This window comes from Osmerus eperlanus, chromosome 14 (assembly GCF_963692335.1).
Source record: "Osmerus eperlanus chromosome 14, fOsmEpe2.1, whole genome shotgun sequence".
NCBI lineage: Eukaryota > Metazoa > Chordata > Actinopteri > Osmeriformes > Osmeridae > Osmerus > Osmerus eperlanus.
The window spans coordinates 11,382,342-11,397,635 of NC_085031.1; the positions used below are offsets into that span (position 1 = coordinate 11,382,342).

The following is a 15,294-nucleotide window of genomic DNA, read 5'->3' on the forward strand; positions in this document are numbered from 1 at the left end:
AATCATAATTAAATTAGACTTGACTTATTTATACTTACTATTCTATATCGTAATTAGATAGTTTAATGTTGTACTTTCTTTCTTGTCGAGAATGATATTCTGTCTGGTTAATTCAAGTAGTAGCCTAGACCAATAAATGCAGTATGAAAGTATTCAGTAAGATGGGTAGAGTTATATCTTTAAAAAAATAACTGGTTATTGCATCCATTGACACAGTCAGAGAGAGAGAGGAGTGGCATCTCTATCTGTGTAGTGTAGTGCCACTCCTGACTGAAGTGAGAGCGACTCGCCCATGACTTTCTTCAAACATGGCTGCACAAGATGAACTCAGTAAGTTTCTAAGTGATTTTGGTGTGATTCGTAGGTTTTAAAAAACGTCAGGAGCGTTAACTTTTGATGTCACGTTTAATACATTGATTTCACCTATTGTTTCAATCCAGACATGTGTGATGTGTCTGATAAACGTTCATTTACGGGACAGCGCAGAGACATTGCAAGCCCAGCTAGCTAGCTAGCACAGAGAAGGCCGTATGCCCAGTCATGGTCAAAATGAAACTGTTGTTAAATGGAGTTAACACTCAGTGGGCTATGGGAGCTATACGATCTGTTTAAAATGTTTACTTTGGTTCTTGACTTTTCCTAAACACCAGTGTCATGTTTAAACGTTTGATACAATTTGCCAGAAAAAAAATGATTTAATGCGTTGATAGAGGCTAGCTGCCATAGCTATCTACTTAGCTTATATTGGGTAGCAATGCCAACTTGAGCCGGGTGGTGTCTGGCTGACTGCTACTACTGGCTAGTGGCTACTTAACGCTGTAGCTGGATTAGCCAGGGCAGTAGGCTTTTCCTTGAATGAACCAACAAATAAACCAGCTTCAAACTAAGCTATTTCGTCCTAGTTTAGTGATCCATATGTATGCACGAGTGGCACATTAGTGTCATGACAGATTTCTTTTGGGGTGGCCATTTTGCCTCTGCAGGTGAAAAGCAGCCTTATGCAGCCAAAACTATGAATATAAATTATATTGTCTACCGCTGCGTCTGGCTGTCCGTTTACACATTTTGTTAATTCATTTATCAGACCAAATCGGACCTATTTATAACCGCAGAATGACACCCTCTATTTACTGCGATCATGACATATGACATAAATCCGAATTGCTCAAACTGAACGTTAATTGCTTTATCCATTGGTTGTTATAGATCAACTGGAACGAGTGTTCCTTCGCTTGGGCCATGCAGAAACAGACGAGCAGTTACAGGACATCATATCCAAGTTCTTGCCCCCTGTTCTTCTGAAATTGTCCAGCGTTCAGGAGGGTGTGAGAAAAAAAGTAAGTCCATTACTCATGTTCCTGTTGAAGCATTTTTTTTGTCCTAGCTATTTCTGTCAACCTAGTGGCAGACTTTTGGGACTTCCCAGCATTGTCACAGCTCAGTCTAATGTTAATGTCCTAAATCAGGTAAACCATTACTCCTCTTTTGAAACATAACGGGTTTTAATGAGCGGTGTCTCGTCCTACTAGGTGATGGAGTTGCTCGTGCACTTGAACAAGAGGATAAAGAGCAGGCCTAAGATTCAACTTCCTGTGGAGACTCTGTTAGTGCAGTATCAAGATCCTGCCGCTGCATCCTTTGTTACGGTAACCACCTCACTTACATATAGGAAGGAAACAGACCATGTCATCTTAAAAATGCAGAATCCACCTTCACAAACTAGATCTTACTTTCTAAATTTTCTTCAACACAGAATTATGAATTTGATTTTTTGAATGTGCTTGGTATGTTGCAGAATTTCACAATAATCTATATCAAGATGGGCTATCCTCGTTTGGAGGTGGGCAAACAGTGCGAGCTCGCCCCTACTCTGCTCACAGCTATGGAGGGCAAACCACAGCCACAGCAGGACAGGTGAGAAGGCGACACATGCATGCTTCGCAAACGGCTCCTCCCTAAAAATACCAACCTCCCTTTATTATGTCAGCCCATTCCCTCTACAAACAGATTTGCATCTGGTCCATGGCCATTCCTGTTGTAACGTCTGCATCCTTGCCTCTCCCCCAGCCTGATGCACCTCCTGATCCCCACACTCTACCACATGAAGTACCCCGCTGACCACTCCAAGAACACCTCTCCCTTCATCCTGATCGAGAAGCCGAAGACAGTGCAGCTGCTGCTGGAGTTCATGCTTGACGTCCTACTCATGCCTTACGGGTGAGGGGCGGGGCTACCGCTGTCAGCCAACCGCTGTTGGCACATGTGGACAATGTGGGGGATAGAACCAGGCATTGATTCACTTTATTCATCTCATAAGGATCTCGACCGAATACTTACCAGCTGTCCTGTATGTCGGGCCTCCAGGTTTGTGTTGAACGAGCCTCCCACTCGCCCAGCTCCCTCCTCCCCCCAGGGGAGTGCCGGGGCGGCGGCAGTAGCCGGACAGGGCCTGCCCCAGCCCCCACCAGGCATGAGCGTCTACGCCGCCAAGAGGGTCATTGGGGAGGCCCAGTGGAGCGCCGAGCAGCTGGAGCAGGTATGAACCCTGACCCCTGGAACCGGGTGAACGGCCGCATTTGTGAGTAGCTGTCTTGAATAGCATAATTGTTCATGCTATTCAAGTTGGTCCTGCTATTCAGTTGGTTAAAGAATCCGATCGTAAGATAAATGAAACAAAAATGGTGATTATGGAAGGGAGTGACTGTGCCAACCTACTGACCATTTGTGTGTGTGCGTGCCCAGTGTAAGCTGGGCATCGTTAAGTTCATCGAGGCGGAGCAGGTTCCCGAGGTGGAGACAGTGGTCCACCTGGTCGTCGCCTCAAGTGACACCCGCCACAGCGTTGCCACGGCAGCCGACCTGGAGTTGAAAAGCAAACAGAGGTAAGAAAATGTGGTCCCATTTCTACCACCCAACAGACTAAGATACCATCTCGTTAAAGGACACACCAGGGGTCAAGTTTGTTATAACTGTTCTGCTGTTTTGTCATATTTCATCAGCATCATTAACTGGGACAACCCCTTAATTATCAACAAGATGTACAAGGTTTACCTTGGGGACATCCCTCTCAAAACCAAGGTGTGTATCTACCTCTCAATACAGTTTGTGGAGACATTCTCTGTTTCAACATATCTCTTCAAATAGAAAGCCGGCAGTGGGTCAACAGGTGTGTGTGTGTGTGTGTATTCCAGGGAGCCAGCTTGAAGAGAGAGCTGAAACATGAGCCGGTCAGCACTAGAGTTAAGCTGAAGATTCTACCACACCTTCTACGCTCGCGATTAGCTGCGGAGTGCTTCCCAGCTAACATCCAGGTAGAGTGTGTCTGGTGATTGCGTACAGGCTCCCCCCCCCCCCCTCCCTCCTGGGTAGAAAACCTCTCACGCGGTCTTTTGTCCATCTTTCTGTTTCCACAGGTTGTATATGACGGCCTGTTCGGAGTCAACACCAACAACAAACTGTTGTCCCTCACCCTTCAGTTTGTCCACCACATCTGCATGGTGTAAGTTGGTTCCTGGAGGCTAGCCCACCTTCACTGAGTGCACGGTGGCCAGTCCTGTTACCTTCTCGTCAGGAAACACACAGACTTTTAACGGTTGTTTTGGTTTCCCAGGTGTCCTGATACTAACAAACCTCTTGGCCTGATGCTGCTGAACGGGCTGACCAAGCTCATCAACGAATACAAGGAGGTAGGGAGACACTGCCACTATCAACATGTGCAATCCCATAAACATCTTATGTAAGAAAGTACAAATACAAAAAAAAACAAAAGACAACTTATTTTGTACAATTTACATTTCATCATATAAAGATACCTGTTCTCTCTGCAGGATCCAAAGTTGCTGTGTGTAGCCTACTCCGCCGTGGGGAAGCTGTCCCAGTAATGCTGCATTCTTATTCTTATGGATTTACTTGTGTATGTTCTGTAGGTGTTGTGTGCTCAGGGGATGATAACATGCTTTTGTTTCTCTTTGCTTAGCCGCATGCCCCAGCTTTTCACTAAAGACATCGCTTTGGTCCAGCAGTTCTTTGAGTCCATGTGCAAAGTGAGTCTGGAGGGATGGGGTGGCCGGTGTTAGAACCAGGAGAAAACACCAGGACATGCTCTGACACATTTTTATGATTGATTCCGTATAATTATAGTTAATAGATAGCTCTTCCTAGTTGTGACTGACTAGTCCGGTTCCAAGGAGGACATATATAATGGATTGTTTCACTTTCAATGCACTGCAACCTACATGTTGTCCCTTATGCTTTGCCTTTTGTAGGAGGAATCTGATGTCCGTCTGGCCATCCAGGAAGCTCTGTCTATGATGGTAGGAGCCTACACCAACCTCCAGGGGGCGCTTCTCAACCTGATGGAGGCTCTGGTGGCTGCCTACATGGGCAAGGTAATGATGAGAATCCTTGCGTATGTATCTGTTGTACTGTCCAATCCAAATGTATTCACAAATGACAGCTCAGGAGAAAATGGCTTATTCTCTTGTATTGGATAATGTCTTTGTTAGAATGATCAGGCCGTGTTGTCCTTATGTAGAGTAAAAACATACTAGTTGGTGGTTATCATTTTGTGTGTTTACACTTGTCTGAATACTGTGTTGTGATTGGTTAGCCGGAGGTCCAGGTGCGTCAGGTGGCCATGAAGTTTGCCTGCACGGTGTTCCCCCCTGATCACGTGCTGTCCAGATACCTGCTCCTATTGGCCGCTGGAGACCCGTAAGTCTTCTGGACACCACCATCACCAACAAACCATGTTCATGTCAGGGAACAGAGCAAGGAGGGTCTAAGGATTCGAGGGGGGGGGGGCTGTGTGTCCTGCAGGAGAGAGGAGGTGTGTGGGGAGGCCCAGAAGGTGCTGAGGGCTTTTCCTACCAAGGGTTCTGAGAAGGAGGGATCCAAACCCATGCCCTCCTTCCCTGATATGGTCAGCTACGTCCAGGAGAAGGTGAGGGCACCCAACCTGACACCTACAGCCTCATGGCATGCCCATCTGTCTATTTCCAGATCTAACTGTAAAACCTGTTCTCCCCTTAGGCTTCCCAGCGGATGAGGACTCCAGCTAAGTACATCATTGGAACCAACACCCTGCCCTTCAACCCATCCGCATTCGGAGAGGTAAGAAAATAATGATGACAGGTAACAGCAGGACCATTTCCTGCCAGTTCAGTGGCACGTTTTGGGATTTTGCCACTTCCGGTTTGACTTCACTTCCTGTTTGACCCTCACTTCCTTGTCTCAGATTGTGCTGTACCTGAGGATGTGTCTGGCATACAGCGCCGGGGCGACACCTGTCTCTAAAAGCCTGGCGGACATGCAGGATGACGCGCCCGCCATCGGTTGCTATATTAACACCCTGCTGACCTCTGACCCCCAATCCTCCTCCTCGGGGTCAAAGGGCAGCGATGCCAACCCTGTTCACATCTACATGGACCTCCTGCAACAGCTGCTCTCAGCGATTGGAGGTGAGGGATTGAGAGAGGTGTCCAATGTTACTAGCATTCCCGACTCAATCCACAACCCGATTTGAACTGTGTTTTTCTTTGTCTTTCCCAGGAGTCCCAGTAATGTACTGCCTACTGGAGGTGGTGTCTGTCTGCCCTCAAAAACTGGCTCCAAAATTCATTGACAAGATTGACTGGATTAAAGTACGCGTCTTCACTTTGCAGTTTGTGAATCACAAAACCAATAGATGCGAATGCTAATTGACGCTGTGCTAAATGTTTCCCCTGCGCCACAGAGTCTAATGAACACCAACAAGGAGGACATGAGGGAGCTAGCTGCCCAGCTGTATGCTGTGGTGGTGTCCACCATGTCAGGCAACGAGCTCAAGACCGCAGTCCAGAACCTCATCAAGATTACGAAAGACAACCACGTACGTAGTTCATACCCACAGGAATACATTAAAATCTATTTTTATGGCGGTTGCTTTCAGTTCCACAGTTTCAATTGAAGGTATGTGTAGGGTAGAATGTCGTCCCAGTTTCACTGAGCTGAATGTAAATCTGTATTTCGCTATGGAAACCTAGAGCCCGGAGACCCAGCACGGTGCCATTATGGCTCTGGGCTACATGGTGGGCAGGTACATGAGCAAGAGGAAGACCTTCACCTCCGGAGACTCCGCCCACAGCCGAGAGCTGCGCATGAACGCCAACCCCGAGGAGGACGAGGAGCTCGTTGCCATGGCAACCAAGACCATCGGTAATCACAAACAAACCCAATTGTATTGTTGTTGTGAAGGATATTCGTGTGGCAAAAAAATAAGTTCTTGAGCCTACGCTCCCACGTTGTGTGTCCTGCTGCAGGTTCCTTCCTGGACAGCGGGACAGCTTTGCTCCCGGTGGCGGCATGCACAGCTCTGGGGGAGATCGGCCGTAATGGGACCCTCCTGATCCCGGGGGACGGCGAGGGCTTCACCAAGCTCAGCATGGTGGACAACCTGCTGGCTCGCATCCCGTCCGGCAAGGAGACCACCAAGGTAGCCACGGACACATCCCCCACACTGGAACTATTTCATTAGTCTTTTGAAAGTGTCTTCAAGCAAGCATAGGGTTAGCCTGATGTGTTTGTGTAAACTTGCAGTTACTTGCCTGAGTGTGTGTAATGTCCTGTGTGTGTAGATGAAGGAGAGGGCTATCCAGACCCTGGGCTACCTGCCGGTGGGAGACAGAGACTTCCCCCACCAGAAGAAGCTGCTGCAAGGCCTCATGGACTCTGTGGAGGTACTTCCTGTTCCGGAACCCTCCGGACCCTGCCTGACTGGGACGTGAACGTGCTCTGCTGTGTCATTCTGCTCCGTGAAACAGAGACAACCTTCTAAACTGTGCTTGCCCCCCCTCCCCCCCCCAGGCTAAGCAGGTGGAGCTGCAGTTCACCGTAGGGGAGGCCATCACCAGTGCAGCTATAGGAACCTGCTCAGGAGCTGCCCGAGACCCCTGGACCTGCACCGAGGAGCAGTACAGCCCCCCCGACAGTAAGACCACGCCCACACACGCGCACGGGGATGGGTAGAGCTCATTGGTAGACTAATTGGCAGATCAAAAGGATCTGTAAGTGGCTACTTTACATGACACTGGTCTAGAGCTCTGTACTACATCTCCCCTCCCCTCGGCTCAGATGTGAAGAGCAACGACGTGGTCCCCTGGGTCCTAAAGGCCATCCTCTCCAAGTACATCCCCAGTCAAAACCCTCACGTCCGGCAGGCTGCCTGCATATGGCTCCTGTCGTTGGTCAAGAAGCTGAGCCAGCACAAGGAGATCAAGGTAGGATGGACTCCCGGGTTAGAAGGCAGGCGTAGGGCAAGGTTACAGCGGTAGAAGGATGGACCGAAGTGTTCTTCATTCAAAAGTATTGCTTTGTCTCTCTCTCTGGCTCAGTGTCACCTGAAGGAGATTCAGGCGGCCTTCATCTCAATCCTCTCAGACCCTGACGGTGAGTCACCTCCACTCCCTCCACATCCCCGCCCATCCCTCCTTGTCATCTCTTCATGTGTGCGTACGCCCCTTACTTGTATGGAGCCTTATTTACTCCTTTCCTTCTCTCGTTCCTTCCGTCCCTCCTCTGCAGACCTGAGTCAGGACGTGGCGTCCAAGGGGCTGGGTCTCGTCTACGAGATGGGGGGAGAGGGAGACCAGCAGGAGCTGGTGTCCACCCTGGTGGAGACACTCATGACGGGAAAAAGGTGAGAGAGAGAGCAAGAGAGAGAGAGAGAGTGAGGGGGGAACGGAGAAACGGGGTGTCATAGACTAGGGAAGAGTGACAATGAACAGCTCCCTTTTGGTGATGTGCGTTTGTTTTCTCCCAGGGTGAAGCACGCTGTGTCAGGTGATACTGAGGTGTTTCAGGGCGAGGCTCTGGGAAAGGCTCCTGACGGGTGAGCAGTTCATCACACAAACACACACACTCTCTCTGCCTCATCACCTCCCAGACCCCTCTTAATGTCATGTAGCAGACACTTTTCTTTAGTTATGGTCTGTCTCGTTTCCACGGTCACCTGCAGCCAAGGACTGTCCACCTACAAAGAGCTGTGCTCGTTGGCCAGCGACCTGAACCAACCAGATCTGGTCTACAAGTTCATGAACCTGGCCAATCACCACGCCATGTGGAACTCTCGCAAGGTACCAACCAGGAAGTCCAACACCACCTGACAGATTTGATGTTGTTCAATGATAGCACCATGATCTCATTTAGCATACACACTTAACTCACACACACACACGCTCTTCTGGTGTTTTCCCACCCTATCAGGGAGCAGCGTTTGGGTTCAACATCATCGCAACCAAGGCAGGTGAGCAGCTCACTCCCTACCTGCCACAGCTGATCCCACGCCTCTACCGTTACCAGTTCGACCCCAACATGGGCATCCGCCAGGCTATGACCAGCATCTGGGACGCCCTGGTGACCGACAAGACCATGGTGGGCACACATACACACAGAGCTCATTTTTTCACTTTCTATGTGACACAAATGCCACATACGCTTTTAGTTAAAGCACACTCAACAGACGAATAGATCATGCAACATTAGAATATGGTAATAGTGTGTGTGTGTGTCAGGTGGACAAGTACCTGAAGGAGATTCTCCAGGACGTCATCTCTAACCTGACGAGTAACACCTGGAGGGTCCGTGAATCCAGGTAAGGAACACACACCTGTGTAAGACAAACCTGCCAAATCTGCATGGGGAGTGAATTGTGTGATATTGTGTGTGAGATTGTCTTTATTTAGAATGGTAGAAATGCTGCTGATTTGATTGGTCGATTGTCTCTTTAGCTGCTTGGCCCTGAACGATCTGATTCGCGGGCGGCAGGCCGATGACCTCATCGACCACCTGTCGGAGATCTGGGAGACGCTATTCAGGGTCCTGGATGACATAAAGGTGATTGGTCGGTTTCTTCGGACTTTCTGGCTCTCTGAGAAACATCACATTACATAACACTCAACATCACCGGTCCAATCTGTGTTCCAGGAATCTGTACGCAAGGCTGCTGACCTGACCCTGAAAACACTCAGCAAGGTACGTCTTATTGAGGAGGGGGTGTGGTGGTGGTGGGAGGGCAGGGTAGAGGAGAGTGTGTATTTAGGTATGTCACCCATCTCTGCAGGTGTGTGTGTAAAGGTGTCCCTCTGTCTCCAGGTGTGTGTGTGTGTGTTAAGGTGTCCCTCTGTCTACAGGTGTGTGTGTGTTAAGGTGTCCCTCTGTCTCCAGGTGTGTGTGTGTTAAGGTGTCCCTCTGTCTCCAGGTGTGTGTGTTAAGGTGTCCCTCTGTCTCCAGGTGTGTGTGTTAAGGTGTCCCTCTGTCTCCAGGTGTGTGTGTTAAGGTGTCCCTCTGTCTCCAGGTGTGTGTGTTAAGGTGTCCCTCTGTCTCCAGGTGTGTGTGTTAAGGTGTCCCTCTGTCTCCAGGTGTGTGTGTTAAGGTGTCCCTCTGTCTCCAGGTGTGTGTGTTAAGGTGTCCCTCTGTCTCCAGGTGTGTGTGTTAAGGTGTCCCTCTGTCTCCAGGTGTGTGTGTTAAGGTGTCCCTCTGTCTCCAGGTGTGTGTTAAAGGTGTCCCTCTGTCTCCAGGTGTGTGTGTTAAGGTGTCCCTCTGTCTCCAGGTGTGTGTGTTAAGGTGTCCCTCTGTCTCCAGGTGTGTGTGTTAAGGTGTCCCTCTGTCTCCAGGTGTGTGTGTTAAGGTGTCCCTCTGTCTCCAGGTGTGTACTCGTATGTGTGAGTCTACGGGAGCAGCAGCTCAGAGGACTGTGGCCGTGCTGCTTCCCACCCTGCTGGACAAGGGCATCGTCAGCAACGTGGCCGAGGTCCGCGCGCTCAGGTGAAGAGCGCTCCTCGCGTGTGTATTGGGTGTCACTCAGTCCCTCACTTCAGCCCTTTCTCTTTGAAAATATGTTTAGTCTCTCTCTCTCCCCCCCTCCTCTCAGGCCTCTCTCTCCTCCCTAATAACCCCTTTTGTCTTTGTAAATATATTCTGCCTGTTTCTGTCACCAGTATCCAGACCCTGGTGAAGGTGAGCAAGACTGCGGGGGCCAGGCTGAAGCCCCACGCCCCGCGCCTCATCCCCGCCCTGCTGGAGGCTCTCAGCACCCTGGAGCCCCAGGTCCTCAACTACCTCAGCCTCCGAGCCACCGAGCAGGAGAAGGTGACCCCCTCACCCGTGACCCCTCTCACCTTTGACCCCTACAGTCCCAGAGGGGGCTATTTATAGAGTTGGGAGGGCATCGCAGTAAAGCTCTGTGGAAGCTTTTGTACGATGCGCCGATTACGCTAATATATGCGCGTGTGTGTGTTCGTCCTCTAGAGTGCCATGGATGCAGCCAGACTCAGTGCTGCCAAGTCATCTCCCATGATGGAGACCATCAATATGGTACAACACAAACACACTCCCCACATACACACTTTACACACACACACCATCTTTGGTGTGGCTGCATTAATCTATACTTTCTATCAATGTGTGTGTCTCTGCCTCTCTCTCTCTCTCCCTCCAGTGTCTCCAGCACCTAGACGTGTCTGTCCTAGGGGAGCTGGTGCCTAGGCTGTGTGACCTGCTCAAGAGTGGAGTGGGACTGGGCACTAAGGTACACACACCACACACAGGCACGCATCCTCATTTTCACACACACACACTCTCTTATTTTCTCTCTGTTCCTCATTTTCTCTGTCACCGTCTCTCACCCCTACACGCCGTTTTATTTTCTCCCTTTTCGATTTCCTCCGTCACTCTCAGTTTCTCTCTCTCGCACACACACACTCCCCCCTCTCCTCTGTGAGCCAACACGCCTCTCCCTCCCTCTCTCCAGGGGGGCTGTGCCAGTGTGATCGTGTCCCTCACAGTGCAGTGTCCGCAGGATCTCACCCCGTACTCAGGTAACACCGCCTTCCGTCACATGTCCACGGAATATCTCCCCGCCGCACGCTAGTCTCCTTATATCCTGTTCTGACTAGCTTCCCCCCTCCCGTCACTTAGTACACTGGGATTTATGGTCTCCGTGTAATTAAGTCTGGGTGTGCTTGATTTGAGTCATGCTGCCTGCCACCGGCTAACCGGGGCGGTGCTTTGTTTTCCGCAGGTAAACTGATGAGCTCCCTGCTGAACGGCATCCATGACCGAAGCAGCGTGGTGCAGAAGGCCTTCGCCTTTGCTCTGGGTCACCTCGTCAGGGTCAGCACAATCTCGGTCACCTCAAACTCGAACCTGTGCATTCAGGAAACGTCAATGTATTAAACACTCTGGTCTGTTTGGTTGATTTTCGATCCATGTCGATTGATTGGCCCGGCTGTTGTGTTGTGTTCAGACAGCAAAGGACAGCAGTGTGGAGAAACTCCTGCTGAAGCTCAACACTTGGTACCTGGAGAAAGAAGGTGAGACTCTGAGGTCCAGCTGCCTGATTAAGAAGCACCACAAAGAGAGTCCCAACCAGGGTGGTTGTGTGGCCCATGACTTTCATTTTGATCATCTCTCTCCTTCTGTCTCCCCCCTTGCCTTCAGAGCCAGTGTACAAGTCGTCGTGCGCGCTCACCGTGCACGCCATCAGCCACTACAGCCCGGACGTGCTGAAGGCTCACGCCAGCGTGGCCCTTCCCCTGGCCTTCCTGGGCATGCACCAGGCGCCGGGCAGCGAGGAGGAGAAGGGAGAGAACCACGACGCAGGCCTCTGGGCCGAGGTGTGGCAGGACCACGTCCCCGGTGAGGGGAACACACTATCTATGCTCTGAAACACACACTATCTGTGCTCTGAAACACACACTATCTATGCTCTGAAACACACACTATCTGTGCTCTGAAACACACACTATCTATGCTCTGAAACACACACTATCTATGCTCTGAAACACACACTGTGCTCTGAAACACACACTATCTATGCTCTGAAACACACACTATCTGTGCTCTGAAACACACACTATCTGTGCTCTGAAACACATACTATCTATGCTCTGAAACACACACTATCTGAAACACACACTATCTGGGCTCTGAAACACACACAATATCCTCAGAAACACACATATGCACTATATACGCCGAAACACACGCTCTAGTCACAGAAATGCTTGTCGGGACACTGGTGTGACTATCTCCTGAACTTTGACCTCCCTCCTCCCCATGTCGCAGGAAGCTTTGGGGGCATCCGTCTGTACATGACTGAACTGATCGCCATTACCCAGAAGGCCCTGCAGTCCCAGTCGTGGAAGATGAAGGCGCAGGGTGCCGCAGCCATGGCGTCCATCGCCAAGGAGCAGACGGGCTCGCTGGTGGCGCCACACCTGGGCATGGTGCTCAGCGCGCTGCTGCAGGGGCTGGCCGGACGCACCTGGGCCGGCAAGGTAGGAGTGTGTGTGTGCGCGTGTTACCTGGCCGTGACTTGCCATCCGAGTTGTCCCTATTGTGTCTTCTCACACCACCGCTTTGCTCCGCTACAGGAGGAGTTGTTAAAAGCCATCGGCTCTGTGGTGTCTAAGTGCAGGTGAGCTCGAATTCAACTCTTTTCATTTCAATTTAAATCAATGAAATGCATTTTCTGCATCCCTGTGAATGCATTTCTAGATCCTTTTTGTGTACGGGCGCATGTGTATTTACCTCTTTGTCCCTCTGCCTCCCTCCCTCCCCCATCCTCCAGTGCGGAGCTGCAGAAGCCTTCCCCGGGCCAGCCCAGCATCCCTGAGGTGGTGGAGCTGGTGATGAAGGAGTGTAAGAAGGAGAGCCTGGTCTACAAGATGGCCGCCCTGCGTTGCACTGGCGACGTGCTGCAGAGCACCAAGCAAGACCGCTTCAGCGACATGGCCGACATCCTCATTCCCCTCATCAGAAAGGTGAGGTATCCCCACCCAGGCGCCCACACACAGCTGTCTGGGTTTGATGCTATGTGGTTTTGAATACAAACCCGGTCGTTTTTCATTCTGCAAATCTTATATCCCAACTTTAGATTTTCATTTGGTCTTTTCCAGAACTGCCCAGAGAGCGCTTCTTCACAGTCGCGGGCCGACGATGACGACCACGACGCCAAGGAGAGGGAGCTGCAGACGGAGGCTCTGCTGTGTGCCTTCGACACGCTGGGGAAGAGCTGGCCACGGGACCCCCAAACCCAGGGTAATGTCACAGCTGGCCCCCTCACAGCTTGCCCACTCACAGCTTGCCCACTCACAGCCCTCGTGTGCTTTCAGAACCTTACAACTCCAGGTGACCTGTTGGTGTCCCAGACTAGGTTCAAACGTACAGAGCTGAAAGAAAGAAAGCAATTTCACTAACGGATCAACCAGAAAAAAAAAGCCTTGAGGTCGTTGCTCAGGGACGTGTGTTTTTCCTTCGTCCAGGGCGTTTCCAGTGGGACCTGTGCTGTCTGATGTGTGAGAAGCTCAAGCTGAGCACCTGGAGGGTCCAGCTGGGCGTCCTGCAGTCCATGAAGGCCTTCATCCAGGGGTAAAGAAGGCTCAGCTCCAGGTCTTCACCAGGACCTCCACAGACCATTAACCCGCCCCGTCTCCGTGTCTTCCCCCAGGTTACTGCTCCTAGAGAAGGGCCACCAGGACTTCAACGCCCTGTCCCAGATTGTCACCGAGACCTGCTCCGCTCTCACACACCCACTAGGTGAGGGGACCTTCCATCCAGCAAAGATCTCAGACATGTCAGATGCTCATTAAATGGGAAGCCGGGGATCAAGAGGTCACAAGTTCAAATCGCCCTAGTACTAAATGTCGCTTTTGGTAAAAGCATCTGCTAAGCTAATACAGTACCGTTGTCATTATTGTATTCTTCCAGAAAACAAGGCCTATTCGTCTGTGAGGACAGAGGCCTTGTCGGTCGTTGAACTCATCGTCAAAAGAACCGGAGGTAACGCCCGCGCTTAACTATTGAGCGACGGCCGCGATGGTTAACACCGCACCGTGAATACCCCACACTCCATGTCTGTTTACGTCGTTGTGTGTGTGTGTGTGTGTATCCTTCCCTCTCTCCCTCCATCCAGAGAGCGAGCAGTGGGAGTGTGTGTCGGGGAAGAGTCGGGACCAGCTCCAGCGCTCTCTCTCCACCATGCAGACAGACAGCAGACCAGACCTGAGGGACAAGGCCCAGGAGCTCCGCAGACACATCCAGAGCCAGCCCTAGTCTCTCTCTCTCACAAACTCGTAATCAAAGTCGACCGTAAACAAACACACAGTCAAACAATACAAACACATACTGTCCCACATTATGTCCAGACCAAAGCCTCCATTAGACATATCCTGTTTCTGACCACCCGGACTTGTGTGTTTGGTTTATTTGTATGTGTGCTTGCGTGTGACGAGGAGAAGATGGCGGTGAAAAATTGTACTGTGTCAAAAGACAAGACGCTTTGGTTCGTTTCATGAACGGACATTAAGATTGAATGAATGCCATAATAATGGGTGTGGTGGGTTTGGAAACACTGTATAATTAACTGTGCCTGTGTGAGCAGGGCTTTTCTCTACTGATGCAGCCAGCTGCCCCTAGTGTGGAACACAGAGGGGGCAGCCAGCTGCCCCTAGTGTGGAACACAGAGGGGGCAGCCCATGCAAGTGCTTAACTGAAGGCTCGGGGGGAGGGGGGTGACTACCGTGTGACAAAAGGTGTTCCTGTCCAGTGTTTCTATCTAGCACTGGCCACTGTCGGAATATGTGCATTAAGCATCTTTGATTCCTTCTTCTGGTAATAGTTTAGGGTTAGGAGGTGTAGGAAAATGATCCTTTACACCTTTTCAGATAGTATTTTTACCTGAAGGGGACAAAGGAAAGGATGTGTCTTTTAGGCGGGGCCCATTGAATGTTTTGCCTGCTGGCTGTTTTAGCACCGTGCCAGACCAGAAACCTCCTCACCTCCAACAGCTTGCTAACCCCGGAGTTGACATCCCCTGCCTTTAAAGGGACAACCTTTTCTGTGTTTGACCTGAAACCGGTATTTGTCTTCCCGTTTGCATGTGTAGAAGGTGTTTAAAAATATTTTTTCAGAATCCTTTAAAAAAAACTACCAAACCCAGCGAGAACTTGTGCCAGAGGGTGGCTTAATGTATTCTGCTGTGTGAGTTGCCCGCCTCCCCCCTGCCCCCTAATGAAATAAAACTACCTTGTGAACTTTGTAAAATGTTTATTTGTTCAGTTTCAATATGTCATTTATATTTCATTAGCAATTATAGCTAGTAGTTTGTGCATTTTTGCCTTTATCCCTCCTGTTTCCTGCATTTGCACACTTGGACAACAGCCAGCTCATTGGGAAAGTGATGGACTAAGGTGTTTGGGTCATTTTACACATATCTAAATCTACTGTGGTCTGCACTACAATCACTACATGTTTGAG

At 50.3% G+C, this 15,294-nt stretch overlaps 1 protein-coding gene across 1 annotated transcript; it reads left to right on the forward strand.

The window, feature by feature from the left end:
* Positions 1–173: 173 nt before the first annotated feature.
* On the forward strand, positions 174–15,081 carry ecpas (Ecm29 proteasome adaptor and scaffold). The gene is made up of 49 exons (XM_062478042.1): positions 174–330; positions 1,207–1,337; positions 1,530–1,646; positions 1,796–1,914; positions 2,068–2,217; positions 2,365–2,536; positions 2,743–2,882; positions 3,000–3,078; positions 3,192–3,311; positions 3,414–3,499; positions 3,611–3,686; positions 3,828–3,877; positions 3,977–4,043; positions 4,266–4,388; positions 4,610–4,713; positions 4,819–4,942; positions 5,032–5,112; positions 5,237–5,459; positions 5,551–5,642; positions 5,735–5,869; positions 6,024–6,195; positions 6,300–6,472; positions 6,615–6,716; positions 6,844–6,967; positions 7,111–7,256; positions 7,371–7,425; positions 7,561–7,675; positions 7,799–7,867; positions 7,994–8,111; positions 8,242–8,409; positions 8,550–8,629; positions 8,766–8,871; positions 8,962–9,009; positions 9,683–9,801; positions 9,975–10,125; positions 10,285–10,350; positions 10,475–10,564; positions 10,787–10,853; positions 11,057–11,148; positions 11,282–11,348; positions 11,476–11,673; positions 12,103–12,314; positions 12,411–12,454; positions 12,608–12,800; positions 12,936–13,077; positions 13,302–13,407; positions 13,487–13,575; positions 13,747–13,818; positions 13,952–15,081. Exons 1-49 carry the CDS (start codon positions 309–311, stop codon positions 14,089–14,091), a joined length of 5,535 nt encoding a protein of 1,844 aa, XP_062334026.1. The 5' UTR covers positions 174–308; the 3' UTR covers positions 14,092–15,081.
* The last annotated feature ends 213 nt before the right edge of the window (positions 15,082–15,294 follow it).

Bases quoted from the DNA above. Each gene is read 5' to 3' on its own strand.
- ecpas (XM_062478042.1), top strand. From the start codon at position 309: ATGGCTGCACAAGATGAACTCA. The intron at 7,868-7,993 runs GTGAGCAGTTCA...GGTCACCTGCAG, and splicing joins CTGGGAAAGGCTCCTGACGG to CCAAGGACTGTCCACCTACA. The intron at 12,315-12,410 runs GTAGGAGTGTGT...GCTCCGCTACAG, and splicing joins GACGCACCTGGGCCGGCAAG to GAGGAGTTGTTAAAAGCCAT.